Here is a 25,185-nt window from a genome sequence, read left to right as displayed (position 1 = left end):
ATATGGAAACTTATTGAGGTATACTGAAACTAAGTGTATTTTTGTACACTGGAAGAAAAATTACATACTGTATTTACACAATTGTAAGTCGACTCGAATGTAAGTCGACTCGAATGTAAGTCGACCCCCCCCCACATCATATTTCTGGAAAAAAAAAAAAAAAAAACTTTGAGGTCGTTTACGTTTGGCCTTTAATAAAAGAACGTGATAGCACTATCCTGCGGCCTCCGCTTATCGCCAACCGCTGTCGGCGGCTGCGCGCGGGCGCGACCATGGGCACATTCCAAAACGAAAATGCATTAGCCTGTGGACTACTCGTCCACACTTGTGCCATCGTCCTTACTAGCATTGCCGTCGTGATTGCTGCTGCGGTCCCACAACACTTCTTTCTTATGTTGTCGTGGAGTGAAATCCCGCAGTTCGCTAACAGCCACATCACGACATCGCGAGGAAAAGCTGAAAATTTTGCCTCGCTGCAGCTGCCACATCTGTCTCACCCATTGCGAATGTCGAACTTGCGCCCTGGCACGCAGTTGTTCATTTCTTCGGTGGAAAGAATGACAGCCATCTTGAATGTAGCCGTGAATGAGCGCCGGTCTGCCGGACCCGGAGCACAAATGACGAATCCGCCTTTTTCATTTTCCTGTGCTGCCACCTCGCGTACAACGCTGGAAGCTCATTGGTAGGGTACTGCGCGCCCAACCCGGCCGGACTGAGTGCCGCTGCGGAGCACGTTTTGTTGGAATCTGTCAACGATGGCATGTCCTGGGCAGCACCTGGTACCTGGAGGATTTCTAGGGTTGACTGATGGCTGGGTGCGAAGTCTGAGGCAGGCTGCAGTGCCCACCGAAGAGCGAATTCTTCAGTATCTCCGATCATCCGGCATGCGATGCGAACACCAGCTGAGCAAGGGCCGCCGCTTCAGAGATGAAGGCTACATTCGGAACATAATGTTCAATGAAATATCCCCGATCAGTGAGGTTGGCGTTTTCCGCTGTATATGGCTGCCATTCATGAAAGGTGGATACTACATCGTGCACGCCGTAGTACAGAAAACGACTGGGGACAACAGTTTTCACAAGCAGTCGTTGTGCTCAAGCGCTGCCGAATAGCTACACGAGCTATAAAAGCACAAGCGTTCTCGCAACAAAGCAGCTCAACAAGCATGCGCGTCCATAAAGACGAGCGTGAGAGGCGCACATTGATCCATTCCGGAGATACCACGCAGAGCTCTTCTTCATGGATATGATTTGAACACACGCATAACACACCTTCTTCTTCTTGTGCCTCTTAATACATGGCACATACCCACACCGGGGGATTGGTCAGGGTGTAGTGGCATAAACAAGAAAATATTCATAGGAGATTATGACAAAATTTTAGCACCATGCGTGAATGCTCTCGTAGCTTCCTTTTCGTTGCCCGCTCCATCGCGCGTTGAAAGCGGCTCACAGCACTTGCCCATTTGGCCTTCTTGCTTGAGAAAGCAAAAAGCGTCGGAACGAAGTCTGGGTGCCGCGGTGACATTCGAGGCCTTCCTGCCCATGAATAAAACACTTCGTGATAGACTGCACACGCATTTAAACCCAGTACCTCGTCCGTACCTGTCACAAAGTGATTCCCGCACAGTCTTGACGTGCTTGACGGTGCCCAAGGGCGGCCACGATCGTCGAGCTGGCGAACTGCTTTTATCCACGCTTCGCGTCGAAGGCTGTCCCGGGAAGCGCTCGGAAAGCGAAAAAATCCGAGTTTGCTTCCCTTTACATATTGGGCATTGCAGCCGTATGCAACACATTTTGTAGATATCACCAAATGCGTCGCGCTGAACGCCCGACGGCTGCAGCAACGCACCCCGTGTAGGAAGCCGGTTTGTTTACAGTCCCACGGCCGGCCTCGAGTGGAGCGCGCGACCCTTCCAATATGTTTCGCGACACCGCCGCCAGGGGATGGGCGCATCCGCAGTCGCGTCGTGAAAAAGGCGGATTACTACATTAAAAACCTGTGAAACGTGACCGGCAGTAGTCAAATGCGTCAGCCAAAGAGAAACCACGCGTGAGTGGCGTTGGCTGTTCTGTCGGCTACCGACACTCCCCGGCGCCGCTGCGGTTCTGAGTGGCGGGGCTGCCGCGATTGGAACAGCGGCCCTTCCATCAACTATTGACGCTGCCTTGAGCACCGAGTGCGCGGTTGAAAGAGTAGAGCGTGAATGCGTTATCGGGCCGCCGCCGCTTATCAGCAGACGCAATCTGCGGCCACGTGTGGGTTGTGGGCTGGTACCAGTTTGCTGCTTATCAACAGCCACCATCAGCCGCCGCGCACGGGGTGGGGATGCTGGTTCTGTGCGTTGACATAGCAGCTGCTCAAAGCCAGCACCAAGACCGATGCGACGGAGCCGCACAGCAAAAATGCAACCACGCTGTAGCATGCCTGATTTCTCGTTTCTTTATTTATGGTGCGATGCTTTGGTTTCGATTTTAAGTCGGCCCCCCCCCTCCCCCACCTCGGATTGTCAAATTTTGAAAAAACACACTTAATTTCATTACGATATTTCTAATAATAAAAAAGTTTTCATTTTTAAGACCCGCGTCTCCCTTTTAGTTGCTGTATACGATGACTTCATGCAGGCCAACTGGGCAGCATGAGAAGCAAGCCACATTTCTCATTGTCTTAGCTTGGCAGCACTAGCCATGCTGCTTTTCATCTTATTTCGATGTCATTTACCTGAACTTGCCCGTCGAAGTAGTGTTACTGGTGAAAGGGTGAGCCAATCTTGGCTGCCAAAGAATTCACATGACTAGACACAGTTACTTCGTTTCATAAGGGGCATTGGTGATTGTTCTTCACTTTTAAGTACTAATTTTATGGCTTATCCGAGCTTTGTTCGCATTAACAATGTGGTATGTGCTGTTTTAAGACGCTACACTAGCCAACCGATTTTTCAGACTTTAATAATTTGGATTCGCGCGATATTTCAGACTTCAATGAGGAACTGTCATGCACCTCATAGGAACATGTACATGTTCACAAGCAATATTTCGGAGTCTGTGGAGTCCAAAAGTTCGATTTTTTTCTGACTTTATTTATAGACTCCACATTTACCGGGGAGATCATTTTCCGACCGAAAGTTTTTTTTTGTTTTTTTTTTTGCCTAATATAGCGATAGAAGCAGCGATGGTGTAGAGGTACAGTGTCCGTCTCGTGTGCAAGAGGACCGGGGTTCAAATCCTGGTGCCACGCAATACTCCACCGGGTTTGTAAAAAAAGAAAAACGCCGCATGTCGGTGGAATTGCATAAGCAGGCCTGGGGTGCGGCCTGGTCTCGGTGACCTGAACCGACAGCGCACTCCCTCACCAGAACAGGATTTGGCCACCCTGGTGTAGTACTTGGCCACAACAAACCAATTAACCCTCAGCCCTAGTCCCCAGCGGCTGCGAAGCAACTGACCAAGGCGGCGGTAAGACCTGTGACGCAGTGGAGGGTGCTAAGAATCTCTGGCTCCGGACAGGCTGTCATTGGAATCTGAACCTGGCAACGTTTAACGCTAGAACCTTATCTAGTGAGGCTAGCCTAGCAGGGCTGTTTGAGGAACTAGCGGCCATTAAATGGGATGTCATAGGGCTTAGTGAAGTTAGGAGGACAGGTGAGACGTATACAGTACTAAAGGACGGGCACATACTGTGCTATCGCGGATTAGCGGACAGACGAGAACTAGGTGTGGGTTTCCTCATTAATCAGGATATAGCTGGCAACATAGAGAAGTTCTATAGTATTAACGAAAGGGTGGCAGCTATCGTAATTAGGCTTAATAAAAGGTACAAGCTGAAGGTGGTGCAGGCCTACGCGCCTACATCTAGTCATGATGAACAGACTGTTGAAAGCTTCTATGAAGACGTGGAATCTACAATGAACAAAGTAAAATCACAGTACACTGTACTGATGGGCGACTTCAATGCAAAAGTTGGCAAGGGGCAGGCTTGCGACCAGGCGGTAGGTGACTATGGGATAGGTTCTGCGAATAGCAGGGGAGAGCTATTAGTAGAGTTCGCAGATAGAAATAACTTACGCATCATGAATACCTTCTTCCGCAAACGCGAGAACAGGAACTGGACCTGGAAGAGCCCTAATGGCGAGGCAAAAAATGAAATTGACTTTATACTATGCGCTCACCCTAGTATCGTGCAGGATGTGGAGATCCTCGGAAAGGTGCGTTGTAGCGATGACAATGGTAAGGTCTCGAATTAGCTTAGACTTGAAGAGGGAACGGAAGAAGCTAGTAAAGAGGAAGTCAATTAACGAGCTAGCGGTAAGAGGGAAAATAGAGGAATTCAGGATATTGCTGCAGAACAGATATTCAGCTTTAACTGAGGAAGACGGTCTTAATGTTGATACAGTGAACGATAATCTGACAGCTATCATTACGGAGTGCGCAGTAGAAGTAGGCGGTAGGACGGTTCGACAGGATACCGGCAAGCTGTCTCAGGAGACGAAATATCTGATTAACAAACGTCGGAGCATGAGGACGTCTAACCCTAGAGACAGAATAGAGATAGCAGAGCTATTGAAGTTAATAAGCGCCAGGTAGCCGACATAAGGAAGTTTAATTTGGAGAGAATCGAGCATGCTCTAAAGAACGCAGGTAGTATAAAAGCGGTGAAGAGGAAACTAGGCATAGGTAAAAACCAGATGTATGCATTAAGAGACAAGGAGGGCAATGTCATTAGCAATATGGATAAGATAGTTAAAGTAGCCGAAGAGTTCTATACAAATCTATATATTAGCGAATGCTATCAGAACGTTAATGATGGAGACAGTAGCACACAGCAATGCGTCATCCCGCCAGTAACGAAAGAGGAAATAAAGCCTTAGGAGCAATGCAAATGGGAGAAGCAGCTAGTGAGGATCAGGTAACAGCAGATCTGTTGAAAGACGGAGGGGAGATTCTGCTAGAAAAACTAGCTACCCTGTATACGCAATGCCTTATGACCTCTACCGTACCAGAAGCTTGGAAGAACGCAAATATAATCTTAATTCATAAGGAATTAGACGCCAAAGACTTGAAAAATTACAGACCGATCAGCTTACTGTCTGTTGCCTACAAGGTATTTACTAAGGTAATCGCTAATAGAGTCAGGGCAACCTTAGACTTTAATCAACCAAATGATCAGGCAGGCTTTCGTAATGGATATTCCACAATGGATAATATTCACACTATCAATAAGATGATAGACAAATGTGCAGAATATAACCAACCTCTATATATAGCCTTCATTATGAGAAAGCATTTGACTCGGTGGAAACCTCAGCAGTCATACAGGCATTGCGGAATCAGGGTGTAGATGAGCCTTATGTCAAAATCCTGGAAGATATATATAGGAACTGTACAGCTACCATAGTTCTCCATAAAGTCGGCAATAAAATTCCAATAAAGAAGGGTGTCAGGCAAGGAGACACGATCTCGCCAATGCTGTTCACCGCATGTTTACAGGAGGTATTCCGAGGCCTGAATTGGGAACAGTTGGGGATAAGAGTTAATGGAGAATACCTAAATAATCTGCGATTCGCTGATGATATTGCCTTTCTGAGTCACTCAGGAGGTGAACTGCAAATAATGGTCAATGAGTTAGACAGAGCAGTACGGTGGGTCTAAAAATTAACATGCAGAAAACCAAAGTAATGTTCAACAGTCTAGCAAGGGAACAGCAGTGCACAATTGGCAATGAGGTGCTAGAAGTGGTAAAGGAATTCGTCTACTTAGGGCAGGTAGTGACAGCTGATCTGGATCATGAGAGGGAAATAACTAGAAGGATAAGAATGGGGTGGAGCACATATGCAGGTTCTCTCAGATCATGAATAGCAGGTTACCAACATCCCTCAAGAGAAAATTGTACAACAGCTGTATCTTACCGGTACTCACCTATGGGGCGGAAATGTGGAGGCTAACAAAAAAGGGTTCAGCTTAAGTTAAGGAAAACACAGCGAGCCATGGAAAGGAAAATGATAAGTGTAACGTTAAAAGACCGGAAGCGGCAGAATGGGTGAGGGAACAAACGCGTGTAAATGACATCCTAGTCGAAATCAAGAGAAGAAATGGGCTTGGGCAGGACATGTACTGCGAAGGCAAGATAACTGCTGGTCCTTAAGGGTAACGGAGTGGATTCCAAGAGAAGGCAAGCATAGCAGGGGGCGGTAGAAAGTTAGGTGGGCGGATGAGATTAAGAAGTTTGCAGGCATAGGGTGGGCACAGCTGGCAAAGGACAGGGTTGATTGGAAAGACATGGGAGAGGCCTTTGCCCTGCAGTGGGTGTAATCAGGCTGATGACGATGATGATGAGATGCAAGTGGGCAACATTGTCATAACCGTTCCGCTGCTGCCGCCAAAGGTGCCATCTTGGATTTAAACGGAGGCACTTGGACAGAGTGGCTTTGGTCTTCATCATTGCCACTCAAGATAATGGCATAATAGCACGTTTTTTGCTGCCATCAAGGTGGCCTACAGAAACCGCGTGATTGCTTTGAAAATGGGATAGCTACCATGTCCGACGCGGCTCGGACCACGCCACCCGCTGTGCGGGGCAGATGGGTGGTGCTTTCGGAGGCACTCGCTTCTGATCACTTCTTCCCGTGGGTTACCGCTCTTGGTCTTCGCGAACATCGTTGCCCATCTGGAAATAGACTGTTCGTTTCGCGGAGCACGTGCGTTTGTTCGCGGTGTGACCTGTGGCCGTGTTGCACTGTCTACAATCGTGACATGAGGTGGTGTGCACATGACGAAAGCGTGACTGTGGCTCAGGTACTGTCAAATATTATAATTTGCAGGTGGTACGCAGGGAGCAGCAAAATTTGTGATTCTTAAAGCCAGTTTTTTTTAGGAAAATGACTTTTTTGAAGTATATAGATTTTTTGGGCTGTTCAATTATTCGGACCATTTTCCAGGTCCCATTGAGTCCTAAAAATTGGTCAGTGACTATAGTCTGTCAGTCTAACTAGGCTTCATACTTCCCTTTAGTGTCAAAAGGCTTGAAAGTCATCTTGTGTGGAGAGGTGTTGCCGTGTTTATGAGAATGCACATTGATGTACACTTACTGAATTTGCATCCAGTGTTTAAAAGGGAAAAGAAATTGGATCCGAAAGTACAGTGTAGACCGCTTATAACGTTTGTTGCGCGGGGCCACAAAAATCTGCAGTATACTAAGGGGTATTGCACTATAACAAAAACATTGTTTCTTCAGGGTTTCTTCAGGTCAATATAAATGCCAGATCAGAAGCTTCACTTCCAAAAACACTTGATTTATCACATGCTAAGTCCGCTGCACACTTAGATTATTTTTAGCATACAGCACGCAGCGTGACTGAAGGTTACTGCGACCGTCGCCGCGGAACTCCTCATGCACTTGTTTTCAGCGCAAAACATCGTTTTTAGGGGCATGTCAGTGCAGTAGGGAAAAAAAGCCATAATTTTTCCTGCCGCTGCCTCTTCACGGCATTGCAGATCAGCTCGTTTTCCACCGATTTGAGGCACTTTAAAAATTCTTTGAAAGTGAAATTGAAAAAGTGTAACCTAAGCAGCAAAGTGTCAGCGATCATGGAAATGATTCATGCACTTTCATCCCCATTGGATCGACCTTCGATCACTGTGTAACTGTTTGTTGTGTTTTTTTTTTTGCGGAATGAGCGGCGGCACGCCTCAAAAGCACCCGGCGGCATGCAGAGTAGTGCACTTGCTGTTCCTCGCGGTCTCCGAGCAGATTCCAAAACCGCACTATAACCAGTATTTCGCTTCGCGCAACCACATATTAAGCAGTATGGCTTTACATTCAAGCCCATGGGAAGCAGGCCGGTGGCCAGCAAAAACCACATTATATCCGGTCCTGCACTATAAGCGGTTACATTAAAAGTGCTGTCCACTGTACCATGGCACAAACACTCAAAGCATGCAGGTCCTTTTTATGCAAGTTGGCTCTGTCCACCAACAGGCAAGCCAAAAGTTAATAAGCTGGTTTCTGCCCCATTGTGGTTTTTACCATTGTGATTTACATTTTGTACGTTATTCATGCTCGACACAAAAAACATGCCTTGTGCATCTTTCGAATTGAAACCACTGCTGAAAATATCTAAAAAATTTCACCTTGGCGTATGAGTAAACTTGTAGCAAATAAAGGGTACTGAGCCTCACGGGTGTTATGTTGAGCTGAGATGTGGACGGAATGGTAAAGAGATTCAGATGACAGAAACTATTCATTTTGATTAACGAGGGACCACGTACATAAGTGGTCTATATGCTAGTCCGGAGAAAATTCAATGAATTGTAGCTCATCAGAATTAACATGGCGAAAGACTATAGTTCAATTCCGGCCGCGGCGGCCACATTTCGATGGAGGCGAAATGCTAGAGGCTTGTGTACAGTGCAATGTCAGTGCACATTAAAAAACCCCAGGTGGTCAAAATTATCCAGTGCCCTCCACTACGGCATCCATCATAGCCTGAGTTGCTTTGGGATGTTAAACCCCCATTAAAGCCTTTTTCTGATGCGGGATTTTTATTGCCTTTGCACACGCAGGCAAGATGGAGTCATGGGCCCCAATGCCAATTCTTTTGGTGCTGTCAACTTGTGGGGGCCTGTCTCCATTTCACATAAAAAACTTGAGCCAGGGTGTGCCTTCTCTAGTGCGGGTTCCTGAGCCACTCCTACCAGCTGGCCAACGCAAACCCATGGGTGAGTAGCACTCTCTAGAAATAACTATTACTGAAAGTGTTTATGTCTTCACTTGTAAGTTTGGTGGCATGCCCTTGTACCAGAAACCAAATGAATTTTACTAGAGAATATCATCACTGCCAGGAAAACTGCAGCATTAGAGAGAGAGAGACGAATTTATCGAAAAAAAGGTTGGCTTGTGGCCTAAAGGGGTAAGGAAGGTAGAGCAGGGCTAGGTGTGACTCACCATGGAAGCCTCACATATGAAGTTCCACAGTGAGTCAAGTGTTTCTTTCGCTGCAGATTGCGGCTGAATCCAGTTCTCATAAGACATTGCTGTTGTGGGGTGATGCTGGTCCTGCATTGTTTGAAGCCACTTGCACTCCCACACAAGGTGCCACAAATTTGGGGTCACTTCACACCTACATGTGTAGCACTTCACTGGAGGCAGTGACTGCGGGTTGGCGAAGTCGTTGCGTTGCTGTCGCCACTTCCATAACATGACTATATCATCTGTCACGGAGTAGCCGGCCCTTGCCTTGTTGATGAAAACCTGAGCTCCCTGAGACAGCCCTCTAGGCAAAGGGTCTGCATCATGGAAACTTGAAGACAGGAAGTCTTTTTGGCGATGTTTCTTCAGGTGCCGTCGCTCCTCTTCAGGGCTGTGCTGTAGAAGGCTTGGAATGATACCCGTGGGTTGGGAGCGATGATCAAGTTGTGCCTCACTCGCAGTCCCGTGGGCCCACTTGTTGCCTGGATTATCTGTGTGGCGTACAAATGCCAGTCTCTCGCAGCATCTGTCTGCATGCCTTTTTAATATGGCGCGCTGTGGTGTCACACTGGGGTGGTCCTTTTAGGTCTCTTTAGTACTGCTGTACTATCTGTGTATATGTTAATCTCTTTTACACACATTGGTGCATGACTGTCGGGTGCCTTCCCAGCCAGCCCGAGGCTCTAGTTCTGTCGTCGCTGGTTCCTGTCCCAGGTTTAGCACATGCGTTTGGTGCGTCTCGTTATTAGAGTATGCTCTTGAGCTCCTCACACTTGTGGTATCCGTCTGCTACGAGTAGCTGCTAGCCTTGGTGGGTGAGAGTGCGTTGTTCTTCTGCTCTTTTCAATCATTTCAAATGTGGGCAGGCCAATGTAGCGATATAACTCCTCTACATGCGTGTGATGAGGTAGGCCAGTGACCACATGCAGTGCCACCCAGTACATTACTTCGAGCTGTTCTGTCTGCTTCTTTGTTAGCACAAAGCACATGACGCCATATGCAGACCTCATCACCAGAACTGCTTGCACCAGGATATGTGCTACTTCCATTTTGGCACCTCCGAGCTTATTAGTGATCCTCCTGATGAGCTGGAGCAGTTGCTGCCACTTGGGTTTGAGCTGTCGGAGCCTTTCCGCCGCTCCTTCCTTCCCACTCATCGGAATTCCCAGAACACAGACCCATCCTTCCTTCGGGAATTTCAGCTGCTTGCCTCATGTGCTGACCTGCACTTTAAATCTTTCAGGCGCTGTCCCCTTGATCATAATATATTGCGTCTTATCCACGGATACGTGCATGCCTGTGGTGACGAGCTCTTCCTCAAATGCATCTAGTGCCTTTTGCAGCTGAGCGGCGGCCTGCTGGGTGATGCGGTGCTCCCGTGCTTCAACCCAGATGGTGGCGTCGTCTGCATAAGCAGTGAAGTGGATCCCTTCAGCCTGGTTGAGACGACGAGCTAGTCGGTTCATGACTACATTGAACAAGAGCGGCGAGAGAATCGCTCCTTGCGGCACCCCTGCTCTGTTGTGAAAGGTCTTTGTGTTTGCACGACCTGAACGAATCTCAAAGGTGCGATCGTTTAGAAAGCTGCAGACGAAGTTTAGAAGCCGTTTGCCCAAGTAGGCCACTTTTAGTGCGTCAGTGATGGCTTTGTGGGTTGCAAGCTGCATTTGATTCAGAGGTGGTTCATGACACCAATCCTAAAAAAGTGCTGCTGGTGCCAGCACAGTGCAGAGCCAGTTTCGTGATGCAGATGCAGCGCGTCAGCAAAGTCACAGGTGCAACAATTTTCAATCAAGCGCGTGCGGACAGGTCTTGTCGTCTACTTGCCGTGGAGGTGTTCAGTTCTCGCGGGTATTTTTTTTTTTCAGTTGCTTTCGTGCCTCACGAGACTTCTGTTTACCATGGAGATGGCAGTGGTCGACGATGAGGACATCGCATAGTTCCTTGTTATGGAGTAGACCTACTCTTCCGACAGTGAATATGAGGAAACCGACTCCATGCTGTCTTTTGCCGCAGCTCGCTTGTTTCGACTGACTGCAGTCGAATTCCGAAATTCTATAAAACCGTGGCTGCTAGCTACTTCAATTTCGAATTCATGAGGCTCAGCAGACTCTCTTGAGAGACGTTCAAGAACTTTCGGCACGCTTCAAGGCCCCTGCATTTTTTCCGATGCCTAGGGGAGGGCGCCCACAAATCACTGTTCAGAACCCGCCTCGCTCATCTAGCTCTTTATAAGCAATGATTAAAAAAAAACATCCTTCGGCAGCGTCAGAGGGCTTCCTCACTGCCTAGCGCAATCCCCGGCATCCCTAGAGCTGCAGCAAAATGAGCAGGCAGCGGCTAACCAGCTGCATCTGCCTGCATGTTTAGCACAGCCGGCAAAGGTACCAGTGCCGGCAAAACATGCTCGTATTCGCCCTGCTTGTAGTTTTGCCAACATCCCACACCATACCATTGCTGTGCCGTCTGAAAAAAAAAAAAGCTGTGTTGTGTGAACTCGCACGCACACGGGCGGCCTGCCACAACATCGCAGCTACAACACAAAACACACAAAGTTAGCTGCTGTCACGTAGATTGCAGCGTCATTTTCTCGCAAAATGACATCGGACTCGTTGACGACAGCGAAGACCTCCCACAATTCACCTTCAAAATTTTGGTGGAGGCGAAACGCTAAGGCACCCGTGTGCTGTATGATGTCAGTGCATGGTAAAGATTCCCAGGTGGTCGAAATTATTCCGGAGCCCACCACTACGGCATGTCCTCCTTTCTTCTCTCAGTCCCTAACTGCTTAACTCTAATAGATAAAACTTAATTATTAAAAATTAGTTAACCAGCTTACTACTTAAGGCGATTAACCGGTTTTCTGGTGTCCGCCAACACTGGTTGTACTGTGCCGCAAAAGCCGTATTTGTAGCCCAAAAAGCCTATTTTTGAAAATTTTTGAAAGTGTTTGCTGAAGCACACGGTATAGCGTTACAGTTACTGAGTGGCTGCATTCGTTCATTTGCATCGAGGTCATCACATTCAACGTCCGATCGGGCGCGAGCTGGTCAATTACAGCAGCAAAACCTCATTTTTCCGGTTCATACGATTTCCCGGTTCGTACGCTCAAAATCACAGACATTAAAAATTTCCCATACAGTTGCACTATATTTCTCCCTGTTAATACGTTCCCGGAAAACACGATTTTCCTGCTACTACGTTTAAAATTTCGATAAATTGTAGTCGTATATTATGTTTATTGACCAACCGCACATGTGCAAACACACAAGTGGGCCGAACGAGAGGGCACGCGACATGTTTTTTGCGGCAGTCACCTGCCGTGGTGGCTTCTCTGCGGTGCCTCGACGCAACTAGGCGAAGCGCCATCACTACCACCAAAACAGAAAAAAAAAAAACGGCGCGCTAGCATTCGCTACGGCATTTTCTGCTGGGACGCGATATGAAGAGGAGAAACGCTGAGGCTTCTTCGCGGTGCATAAGGGAAAGGAGGCGAAGCTTCAAAGAACAGCGATGCGCTTATATACGAACAGGCTGGGCCTTGGAAACGCAGCTTGAACAGCAAAAACGCTGCGACAATCAGCCGCCGCGGTGGCTTTTCCACAATGCTTGGGTGCAAAGGGGCGAAGCATCCAAAAAATGACAAGGATTTAAGAGATTTTGGTTACTTTCGTCACTGCCGTCGACGGACCGGATGCGTTACGAATTTCCTTCCGCGCTAAAGACAGCGCGAACGCAGACTGAATTCAGCGAGCTCTGGAATAGGATCTGTTCAGCTGTTGTGCCAAGAAATTCCAATTGACATTTTTATAAAGTGAAATTGTCAATAAATGTCTTTTTACCTCATTCAACAGTTACATTTCTCAAAATCAGGCGGTTTGGATCATACGTTTTCCCGGATAATACGTTTTCCCCCGCGATTAAAAAAAACATATTAGCGAGGAATTTCAGTGGTCTTTTGGAACTTCTTCGGATGAAGTAGCACCGTATATCTTTCCTTTTGCATGTGCTGAGTAGCCAGTTCACATTGTGAGGTGCGCTGCGACGTGAGCGTTGGGGGGTCCACTTACCGTTGACGTTCAGTGTCATTTCTTGTGATACAGGGTCACCTACCTGCGAGTTCTCTCGGTACTCAGAGGCTTCTTCTGGGTGCTTGTGCTTTCTTGTGCCGGTTGGTGCCTTCTCAGTCATTAAAGCGGCTTCGATATCTATGTCCTAAGACATGACAGCAGTTTACTCAGATCTTTGGTTTCATCTACTTGTTAACCTCCTCGCCTGTCCTCTACGTCCTCCACTCAGGTCTTATGTCATCTCTAATGCTTCAATTGCAATTTCCAGTTTATGTTTGATCTTATTAGTCTTCTTTACTTGTAATTGTCGTCACATAAAAAGTACTTTGCCATTCCAAGTTTGCACCACATAAGTACAATGTAAAAAAGATGCTTTCCTTCGGAGATGTTTGCTGTGCCTATTAGAGTACTTTCTTATGCAAATGTGTTGTGGAGCGAAATTGATCATTCAGATGTCCGTTTTGTTGTAGTGATTGCTTTATAGTTTTCACTTTTTTACATGCCTAGAAATGATGTCCGACTTCGTTTTATTTAAAAAGTCACTAAAAGTAACTTTCTATCATTGTGCTGTTGACTGCATTCATACTTTAGTTCGACCAAGCAGAGGTTCACAAAATAGTTTGACATACTTGACTTCAAAATAAAAGTTGCACTTGAGATGCACAGAGAATTACTTTTATTTATTGAATAATCTCATTGAGGTGATCTATACCTCTGTGAAGAGGCATTTAGTGCACAAATGACCTTGCAATACCTGCATGGATAGTAGTACTTAGCTGGCCCTAATGTTTTGGCCAAACCTAGTGCATTATTGGGATGTGGTCTCTATCTCATGAATTATTGAATAGTTCACATTTTAAGTTTGCAATAAGAAGCTTTTCCCCTAAATGCATGGGCACCTGTCAAAACTTTTTGGTCACTGTCACATTGAAGGCAAAAATACGGTAAATTAATGAATTGGCAAGAGTTAACAGTGTTTTACTTTGAACCCCCAGGCGGTCAGTTTTGTTTAGATTCTTTGAAAAAGCTATTTAGCAGGGGGCGGCAGAAGGTTAGGTGGGCAGATGAGATTAGGAAGTTTGCAGGCATAGGGTGGGCGCAGCTTATTGGGCAAAGGACAGGGTTAATTGGAGAGACAGGGGAGAGGCCTTTGCCCTCCGTGGGTGTAGTCAGGATGACGATGATGATGATGATTGGGCCTCTGTTGTTGGCCAGGGTAGTTTTGCAGTTATTTGGGAAGGTTTGTGTTCTTCACATGTATGCAGGAGCACCCTCAGAGGCCACCAGTGGGCTTGTTTATTTACCCTTCTCTGGTACTATTGTGAAAAAGATGGAAGTAAAAGGACACTATTTGTCGCAGCCAACCCTCCACAGCTAGCAGCACAGCAGACTGCACAAGTGGCATCTCCAACAACGTCAACTGGCTTCCTTCCTGTTGGCCATGCTGCAGCCACACCGGTCGCACCTCTAGGGGCTGCTGCAGCCAGTCGTGTCACAGCACACAGGTAAGCACTGCGCACCAATTCTTGCTTTGGCTCGGGCTCAAGCTGAGGGACTAACATGTGAATTCTTAAGTTCAGCCGCTGTCCTAAGTGGTAGCGGGGATTTATACTAAAGCCATAACTAAGGATGTGTAAATATTATAAATTTTTAAATTTTGCAAATAGTATTTGCTGTTCGCACCTTTTCTATTTGAACCTCCTGAATATTCAGAAATTCAAAATTTCTTCTTCACCTGAGCTTGTGGCTAAACATCACGGCATTTCCAAACGAGTTGCATCATTCAGCTTGTTCTTCCCTTTTGGAATCAGCTGCCAGCATGCAGCAAAATGCTTGCGGTAATACTAAGCCTTGCATAAAACCGATCTGCTGACTGCTATCAAAAGCCACCATGGTTGTGCCTTGCCACCAAAGAAAGCAAGCTGGTGGCCAAGTTTATTTTGTTATCGGTCACTGTGATAAGAGCCTCTGCACGCACGGAAACTGGGCTTGAGGAATCTAGTGGATTGGGAAAAGCAGCGGCTCGCGTGTGTTATTTCACGGCGATCGCGTTCATCCCACACAATTGTCGTCTATTAGAATCGGGAAATTTCATGTTTTGAGCAGAGTGGTAACACGTTACAAGTAATTAATTGTAATAAATTAATTTTCAGCAAATTTTTAATGCATTAATTACTTTTTTGTAAGGGGTGACATTTTCAGTAGTGCAATTATTTTTTCATTCATCAATGACTGCAGTTTAATCCACTTATAATGATACCAGATATAACGATATATTGCTTATAATGATCAAATTCTTTAGATTTATCAGTTCTCCCATTGCTCCTAAGTAAAAATTGACCATATACAGTCAAACCTTGATATAATGAACACGGATATTACGAATTATTGGCTATATCGCACTCTTAATAAATATTTTTGACAAATGCATGCAATTTCTACTTTATAGTGGACTCTCGTTAAACGGAACTTAAAGGGACCGGGAAAATATGTTCCGTTTATCAGGAGTTTCGTTTAGAGAGAGAAGGTTCAGGATTTCGCAATCTGTCCCGCGCTGCTTGGTCCTGACGAGGCAGGTGTGCGCGCAGTTGGCAGTCTCCGCGGAAGCGGATCTCAAATGCAAAATCTGCATAATAAAGAGAACGGTACACTATGGGCACAAACTTTATTGCACAAAAGCAGTAAGCGGTGAACTTTTTTTTTTTCAAAGCACTGCTGAAATTAAAAAAAAGAAATGTCAATAGTCCACTTATTCTGTGGAAATCAGTGGGAACTGCAATTTATTGGCTTGTGAAAAAGGACTTTATGTTTGCTTGTTTTAGCTCTCACAACCGTTTTCTTTGGATGGCGCCACCCATACTAGACAGGCTGCTCACTTCTGCAGAATTTTAGGGAGCCGTCTTGCTCGCCAGTCCCCGCATGCTGTCGTGTCTGCAGCGGCAGCCTCCCCTAAAACGGCACGACACGCTATGCCATTCCAATCTTTAAATCTCGTCAACCACCCTTCGCTGCACGAGAAACCTTTGATGCCGAGCTGCAGAACAAATTCTTCTGCTTGCGCGTGAATGAGTGCCCCGCTGATCGGAATGTTTTCACTGCGGGCTCTCCGCAGGCAAACCACCAGGCACTTCTCCAGATCTTCATGGTTGGCTACCCGCAGTTGTTTTCTTTGGGGGCCAAAGTGTGACGTCCCGAAAGCCTGCTGCAGCTTATCCTTGTCCTGAAGTATCCTCGTGAGGCTGCTCTTGGGGACAGCGTAGTTCGTCGCAAGCTCTTTTTTTGTGAAGCGACCACTCTCGGAAGTCGTTGATTATCTCCACCTTCCTTTCTAACGTAAGGGCATTGTGAGGTTGCTTCTGCGCTGCCATTGGATGCTGACTTCGCGACGAAATGTCGCAGATGACGCTCAACAGCGGATGTAAGGCTTAAGCCTAGCTGAACACAACTGCAAGCACACCGTGAAAGAAAGCAAGTGATGCGGTTGCAGTGCGCGAGAAAACTGGAAACGTCCAAAGACGGAAGTTGGAAAGAGGGGGGGGGGGGCAGCAATGCGTACCGCGATGGGGCTGTGCGTTCACGACAAGTTGCGGTTTCGAGCCTATTTTCGGTTCAGTTTATACGGTGGTCGGAAAATTTTTGTTCCGATTAACGAGATTTTTTTACATTGCCTTAATACAAAAACCAACCAACTGCGAGGCTTTTATTCCATTTAAGCGTTGGTTTCGTTTAACCGACTTTCGTTTATCGAGATTCTACTGTATATCTAATGCGGTTGGCCACAAAACGGATATATCGAACTCCGCAGAGCCAGACTGTGCTCGTTTGGATGGCAGGCGGCAGGCTTTGCTGCACTGCAGAAGTGACTGGTGGTGATGTGGCAAGCGTTCGTGTCAAGGTTCGCACTTTTATCTCGCACTCGCCAACAGCAGCGAGTAGGGTTGCAGTCCGGCAGTCGGCATGCGTTCAAACCTCTGGCATCCGTCGACAGCGCCCTGGAAGCTGCAGCACAGGCGGCTGTAAGTTTGCAATAACAATCCTGCGCTCCTGTCAACTATAGTCGAGGTGGTGTAGGTGGCAATAGCTTTCACTCTGATGTACCATTTTGCATGCGGCACAGCTGTGATGCTAGGAAGCCTCCGTAGCCGGTGCTTAACCTGCGTTTGCGGTGCTGTGCGGGAAGCCAACATAACTGGCACTCGGATTTTTGCGGCCGTCGGAATAGCCATGAGCACCTTTGAAAAACCGCCAAAACCTGGGAAAACATCTCTCCGTTTCTCTGAATCGCCAGAATTGCTGTTCCTTCCATCACTAAATTGCGCCACTGTTGCGCGTGTTCCTGATGAAGTTTTATATTGCAAAATTTGGCTATAGTGAACTATTTTACGACTTTTTACTTGTTGGCAACAACGAGGTTTCATTGTATTACGATAAAATTATCGCGAAATAACGGCTACAACGATTAGGATTCTGGCCGCCTGGAAGGTGTTTACAAAAAAAATGTCTGAAAGTTACGCAAACCCACCAGCGTGGTGAAATCTGGTGATGGGGCTTTGCGCGCGGCCTTGGGAACCACTCATGGAAGCAGGCGCTATCAGCGTCGCAATCTCTGGAGGGAGGGAAGGGCTTGCTTGGCGGCAACGCTTTCGCACACAAATGTAGTTTCCTCTGTTTCTGCCTGCTTCTTGTGCGTTCATGATCTGGGTAAAAATGACACCGACTAAGCGCAAGGTGATATCTCGGAACCCCCCCCCCCCCCCCCCCCCCCCCCCCCCCCCCACATTTGTCTGTCGTTGGGAATTTACTTTTTTTTTCTTTCTTAAGAATGTGATACATAGCCCATTCCTCTGCTTTCCATTTTGCTCTGCCTGCAGCGCAGACCTTGGCAGTGCACCAAGATGCTGTGCGTGATAACATCACAGCTTGATAACATCACAGCGTGCTTATCTTTTGGCTGGAGCTCCAGGAGCCCAGCATTTGTGGCTCGCCATGCAAGCTTGGCAGAGCGCCAAGACACTGTACGTCTTGGACGAGAGTGCAGGTGGCAGTGGCTACATGCATTTGGCAATGCCTACATGCATGGGAGAATTTGTGGATGTGTTCTTGTTGCTTTCTTTTTAATTTTTTTTGCCAGTCTAGATATCACGATAATTGGTTATAATGATGCGATTTTCTGGTTTTTCACAATATTGTAATGAGTGGATTTCAGTTACTTTGTATTTAAAGAACAAGTTGTGACCACCAGTATAACTTCGAGGCCCTGAACTTTGTGGAAAACACCGCGATCGAGACGGAATGGTCGGGATGCGGAAAAGGTGTGCACGCAAAGATGTCCAGGCATGCAAGTATAAGCGGCCGGCATTTGACTAGCCTCGGGTTATGCGGCTTGCATTTCGTCACAACGGCACAGCATAATGTCTTATTTAGAGAGCTTGAGCTTTGTCCCCTCAGGGCGTCTGAACAGCAACGAAACGCTGCGCTTTAAACAACTACGAGCTGGTACGCAAGGTTTTGGACGTTCCAACTACGCCCTTCCCTCCTGCTCTTATACTGAGAGAGTCCTCAGTGACGCTGCTGATCTTTTCGCAAAGAAATACGGGAAAAATGCTGGTGAAAATTTAGAACAAAAACTGCTTGTTAAAATAAGCAGCGTATGAATTGCAACAGACAGCAGATCCAGGAAGCCGCACTGGCTCATTGTAGTTGAAAGGAAAATTTTGGTTGTAATTGCAGTTTATTATACTCTTTTGTAATTGGACATTTACATTTGAGGTGAAGTATAATTGTAATTGGTTACTTCATTTCTGTAACATGTACAACACTGGCTTTAAGCCACGGGTGACTATAAAAAACACAGACAATAAAAACATTAGCCTCGAAGCAAGCCTATGCAACTGCATCTCGTACTCAGGCCGCGTGCTGTCTCTCACGCCATAGTTTCGTTTTTGCACCTTCGGTTTGCAGTGGCATTTGAGCTCGACGCTGAGCTTGCCGTGCGTCTAAATCAATATGCGAGGGCAAAGCAGGCTATGTCCTGCCGAGAACGCCGCGATTTGGGCAGTATTTCAGAGCTGACACTTTGTTGTCATGTGTCGTGAAGGAACGTGGAAGGTCTTCTGCTCATGTGTTAGCCCAAGGCGCCGCTCTTCATCTGTGTAGCGAGCTGTTTTGCTGCGTTTTACTAGCTGTGCATTCTGCCATGCACCTCCAATGGTAGCATCCTGTGACGTCAAGTTGCCAGTCGGAGAATATTTGTCACACGACAACAGCACCTTAGATGTTTCGTGATAACATTAAATAAGTTCCTTTGTCATGTGTGCATCAAGTCAGACTGTGATATTAAACTTTTTTTTCTTTGAGTGCAGTTATCTTATTTGAAGAATTGTACCCAGGTTATCAGTCTATAAAATGGAGTTTACTGCAGTTACAGCTACATGACTCTCCCTCCCCTGTTAATGTTTGGTAGGCCTTATCAGTATAAGAATTTATGCTGGAGAGTAAAATAAAATTCTTGAATATGAAAAAGAAAATATTACGATTAATTTGAGAGTTGGACGAAAACTTGTCTGGTCGGGGACAATCATTATAAAACTTACTGACCAAAAGTAAAAAAACAAAAAACAACAAAATGACGTTTCGGCTCCCGTACGGGAGCCTTGTTCACAATGAGAATCTGACTATGGAATTTGTTGAGCGCCGTGCCCTTGAAACATCCCCATCACCGCCAAGAATTTTCCTTAGATATGTAGATGACTGCTTCTGTCTCATTCGGAAAGATGATTTGCTGGACTTTTCGTCCCATTTAAATTTCATTGAAGAAGCGATTGATTTCACCGTCGAAGAAGAAATGAATGGCGCGTTGCCCTTCCTGGACGTATTGGTAAAACGAAACGGTGGAAAGCTATCATTCAGCGTTCACAGGAAACCCACCCACACCGGAAGATACCTTAACTTCAAATCTGTGCACTCGGCTAATCAAAAGAAATCTGCTGCCACAACCTTGTTCAAACGCGCAGAACGCATATGCAGTTTTCCTGAAGATCGGGCAGTCGACTTTGGTACTGTACGGCAAGAACGAGTACCCAGCTGCTTTTGTGGCATCCGTTGAAAAGCAGTTATCTTGCCTGACACGTGAAACTCCCGTGTTGTCCCCTCTGAAACGTGCCGCTGTTCGCTACACACCCGGAATAAGCGAAACCTTGGCGCGCATTCTGCGCACATTCCAAGTTCATGTTGCCCATGTCCCCACAAGGAAACTGCGGAATGCGCTGGTTAACGTCAAAGACGTTCTCCCCAAAGAAAAGTACCCTGGCGTTGTTTACAGCGTCCCGTGTTCCGATTGTGACAGCGTCTACATCGGCGAGACTGGTGATTTTAAAAGACGCCTAAAAGAACATTATAATGATGTTAAAAACAAAAAAGTGAACTCTAATGCTATCGCCGAACACTCCGTATCAACTGGCTACGATATTGACTGGGGTAGGGCACACGTGCTGGCAACTGAAAAGAATCTGTACCGTCGCCTTCACCTCAAATCATTATTCATTCAAACGACTAATCGCACCCTCAATCGCAACACTGGAAATCTAACTCCTGTATACGCATGCTCCCTGCGTCCTCTTTTCAAACCTATTTATTCCTGATGCGCTTCCTAATCCTTCTCATTGTGAACAAGGCACCCGTACGGGAGCCAAAACGTCATTTTGTTGTTGTTTGTTTTTTAATTTCGGTCGGCGTCCTCCTTTTAAGTTTTATTAAAATATTACGATTATATCGCGGTCTCACCCTGTTCAAGCTGACTACAGCAGAGGGCGCGGTAAAAACGGAGCCAACGCGAAATAATACGAAAGCAATGGATATGTCGATGTTATTTTTGAGGCAAGGCATCAGAAATGCTCATGACAGCATTGTCGAGCACAGCAAAGCCTGCAACGCATTAATGTATCCTGTCTTCCATGTACCAGCGGCTGCCAACGTCACTGCTGTGTTACCGCAGCATTGTGTTTTGTAGTATTTCATGCTGCTGAGTCGGGTGCCCATTCCTCCTCCTTTCCTTTCCCTACTCCACTCAACTCTTTCGGTGCTTTCGCTTTCTCAGCGACCTGTGCTACGTTCTTTCTACATTAATACTTCCCTTTCCTGTGCTCGTGCATGCACTGCGGCCCCTAAGTTATTGAAAAGTTGGCTTCTCCAAGCACCTCATGAGTCTGGTAGTGAAGCTTGCTGTAGTTGTGTTAAAATTGAGTGAGGAAAAAAAAAGTGTTATATTCGTACCTTGGTTCCGAATATAATGGAAGGTGCGTTCTGAAACTGATTAATTCAAGAAACAAACTTTGCATGCACAGAACACCTAAATGCCAGAATATCCTAAATGCCCCTGCGAGGGCCCTTTGCCTGAGCATCTGTCTTTGGAAGGCAGCAGCGAAACATAGGCTGTCAAAATTCCAGCACAGGGCAAAGCACTATCACGAAGTGAAATTCGCAACGTTCATTGTTCATTTCTGCTCCTGCCCAGAATCGCCGTCTCTTCGAATCTCGGTGCACAATTGCTGCAGTTAATAATGTGTGACACAAGGTGTGCACCTTTGTCACTTTTGTTCCTCACATTTAGCGCATGCTCCCTGAGTCGCTCATTTATGCAGCGCCCCACACAGGAGCAGAAACGAACACTCGCGGCTGGCTCTCGAAGCATTCCATATTAAGAAAAAGGCTGAAGGATGTGTTAGCAATACTTCCTTATCACTTTACTCCGCCAAATTGAAGTTTTTGTGCATGCATAGTTGCCAGTAATCTCGCATGACTGGAATTTTTTGTTAGCTTGCGCAGGTGTGGAAAAATGTATATCTATGCGTTAGTGTGAGAAGAATAAAATAGTTGATAGTGTTGCGTCAGTCCTTGTGTTTCTCCCGTGTATGTGGTTCGTCAAATGTTTTGCGCACATCGTTCATCTGTGTCACCATGCACCAACTGGGCCCAGCAGAAGTGTTATTGAATTACATGACAGATGGCAATGGAATGATTTAATGGCGGTGGGCCTAGCGCGAGCGCTCCATGCCGAGCCACTGCCCACTTTGCCGTTTTCTAGCCCGTGACACTACCCGGGGCTGCCGGGCGATCGTCCCGATCGCGCGAACTAGAAGAACGGCCGTGAAGACGAAACGTAGGACGTGACGATGGGCGTGACAGGAGGGATGAACACAGAAGAGAAGAAGATGCAGGGCTTGCCATCACGATGAAAGAGATGAGCAGATCATGATCAGATGAGCGCTGGTCCAGGAAGCTTCCGGGCCGTGCGTAGGTCACCTTGAGCTGACGGCCGAGGCCCATGAACACACCGAACTGCATGGCCAGGGGCTGTGTTCGAATATGTTGGCGGCTTCTCGGGTCGGTGGGGTCATAGGTTCGAGCTGAGGCGGCGTCGTCAAGTTGTGGTGTCTTCTGGTCGGAGCGGGGGACAGGGCTGGGGTAAACGGCGTGGTCGGTTCTGGTCTGGCGGGCTGGGGCACTGCCGGGCGGTGTGAACAGGAACACACGACCAACGTCCACGGCACACGCATGCGCTGGAGCTCTAGGACCAGGATGGGGATGAACTCCGCACCTCACGCCAAATGTTACGTGACGGCAAGCAGGTGAAAGCAGGACTACATGACAGATGGCGATGGAATGATTTAATGGCGGTGGGCCTAGCGCGAGCGCTCCGTGCCGAGCCACTGCCCACTTTGTTGTTTTCTAGCCCGTGGCAATATTATTCATTCGAACCTCATTATAAGAGATGTGGGCGTAGGAGACAATTGGAAATAAGAGATGTTTTTCATTCACTTGGTTGGCTGCCCCATTTCTCCCATTAAGCGGACCTCTTTTGTAATGGACACTGGGTATAAAAGACATTCGTCAATAAAGGACTTGTAATCTTTGAATTTTGATCAAGAACCTAGCTTATAAGAGACATTTTAAGTTTACGTATGGGGTTTCTTCGTCACTCCGGGAATGGGGCGCCATTGCTCACTAACCACGGTCACATCCGTGCGCCAGGGAGGAGGCAAGGCATGATCCCTCACATGATATTTTTTATGGCTGAAACTAACATAGAATGGGCTGGCTAGATGTGAAACATTGAGGAGAGCACATTAATTGTGAGTGCTGCATGAAGAATGGCTTCCAACCTACCGGCGGGGAATACGAGTGCGAGTGGGCAGTCGTCTGCCCGCATTGAGAATGGCAGCAATGCACTGCGTCACAGTGACACGAGCGCCACAGACAGCATGACTGCTGCATGCGCGCGCGGTAGAGAGCACATCCTTTTTGGCTGGGGAATGCGGCGTGTATGAGCGTTCAGGCTCAGTGCTCCACTCTCCGCCAGCAGGGTGAGGCCTCGTAGGGAGGAACGTTCTCCTGCATCTCGTCCTGTCCTGCTTCGGAGTTTCCCCTTGCCCTGTACTTCGTTTCATACAAAGCAGGCAATGCTGCAAAGGCTTGGAAGTACTGTATTTACGCTATTGTAAGTCGACCTATTCTTCAAAATTTGAAAACCCGAAGTGAGGAGGTCGACTTAAAATCGAAACCAAAGCATCGCACCATGAATAAAGGCGGGGCACACGAGATATCAGGCATGTTACAGCGTGGTTGAATTTTTTCTGTGTGGCTCCTTCGCATCGCTCTTGGTGCTGGACTTGAGCAGCTGCTATGTCAATGCACAAAACCGGTATGCCCACCCCGCGCGCGGTGGCGGGTGGTGGCTGTCGATTAGCAGCAAGCCAGCACCAGCCCACTCCTCACACGTGGCCACAAATTGTGGTTGCTGATAAGCAGCGGTGGCTTGATATCGCATTCGCTACTCTTAATAGGCATAGTCCAAGTTTTTTTTTTTCATTTACTTTCAATCGTGCACTCTGCACTTAAGGGAGCATCGATAGTTGATGGAAGGGCCGCTGTTCGAATCAAGGCGGCACTGCCACTCGGAACCGCAGCAGCGCCGGGAGTGTCGGTACCCAACTGAACAGCCGATGCCGCTCATGCATAGTTTCTCTTTGACTTTGGCGCATTTGACTACTGCAGGCCGCGTTTCACAAGTTTTTAATGTAGTGCGTCGTCATTCGTCATTTGTGCTTCGGGTCCAGTAGACTGTTATTGCTGTTATTCTTTATGGCAAAGAAACGAACAGCTGCGCGCCAGGGCACAAGTTCGACGTTTGCAACGGGTGATACAGGTGTGGCAGCTGCAGCGAGGCGAAATTTTCAGCTGTTCCACGCGATGTCGTGATGTGGCTGTTTGCGAAGTGCGAGATTTTGCTGCACGACGTAAGATTGATGTGCTGTGGGACCGTAGCGGCGATCACGATGGCAGCGCTTGTGTGGACGACGGCGCAGCTGTAGACGAGTAGTCCAGTGAATAATACATTTTCGTTTCGGAATGTGCCAACGGGCACGCCCGCGCGTGGCAGCCGATAGTGGCTGGTGATAAGCGGAGGCCACAGGATAGTGCTATCACATTCTTTTATTAAAGGCCAAGCGTAAACGACCTCCAAGTTTTTTTTTTTTCTGAAATGTGATGTGGGGCGGTCAACTTACATTCAAGTGGGTCTACAGTCGTGTAAATACGCTAGTGCGTCTACAAAACCATATTACTCCACCACTTATCATTCGTCCTTTTCGAAGCCTCGGTGAGTGTTTGGATGAAAACAAAGAGCGGTATAAAACGAACTGATAGCATTGAAAATTACCGTTGAAGCTGTCAGGCACTCAGTACCCTGACCTTCTTGGTATAAATTCCACTGAGTGTGAACTACTTTTTAGGCACGGCTGGAGTAAGGTCAATTCGCCCTACCCGGCGCGTATCAGACCGCCAAAGTAATTCTTACTTCTCGAAGTCTCGATGAGTTAGAGGACGAAAATGTGGCAAGATGTTAAACGAAGTCCAAAAGATTGCCATGAACGGCACTTAGGATCTGTCGCAACGAAATATGCTTGTGTTCATTCTGGTTGTAGGGTGAACTACTTTTCTTGCGCCGACTTAGCCTGTGCGAACAGGTGGACTAGCTTTGGCAGCATTGCCTGCTATGCATGAAACGGGAGTATAGTGTGGGCGAACATTCGCTCGTAACCTAGCTGGTGAGTCGGACGACCTCGATTCCTTAGCATATTTAGTTCCTAGCTGG

General features: G+C 47.2%; 1 protein-coding gene across 1 annotated transcript in view; it reads left to right on the top strand.

Moving 5' to 3' along the window:
• The window catches only part of LOC144114600 (uncharacterized), a 200,596-nt gene that overhangs the window by 31,352 nt on the left and 144,059 nt on the right, over nt 1-25,185 (top strand). The window contains 2 exon segments of the mRNA XM_077648452.1: nt 8,559-8,714; nt 14,395-14,539. Of these exon segments, the coding sequence (XP_077504578.1) occupies nt 8,559-8,714; nt 14,395-14,539 (301 nt within the window).

Source organism: Amblyomma americanum, chromosome 1, assembly GCF_052857255.1.
Source record: "Amblyomma americanum isolate KBUSLIRL-KWMA chromosome 1, ASM5285725v1, whole genome shotgun sequence".
In the NCBI taxonomy this organism is placed as follows: Eukaryota; Metazoa; Arthropoda; class Arachnida; order Ixodida; family Ixodidae; genus Amblyomma; species Amblyomma americanum.
Note: the sequence above shows the minus strand (reverse complement) of the source record. Positions and strands in the feature narration are given on the sequence as shown.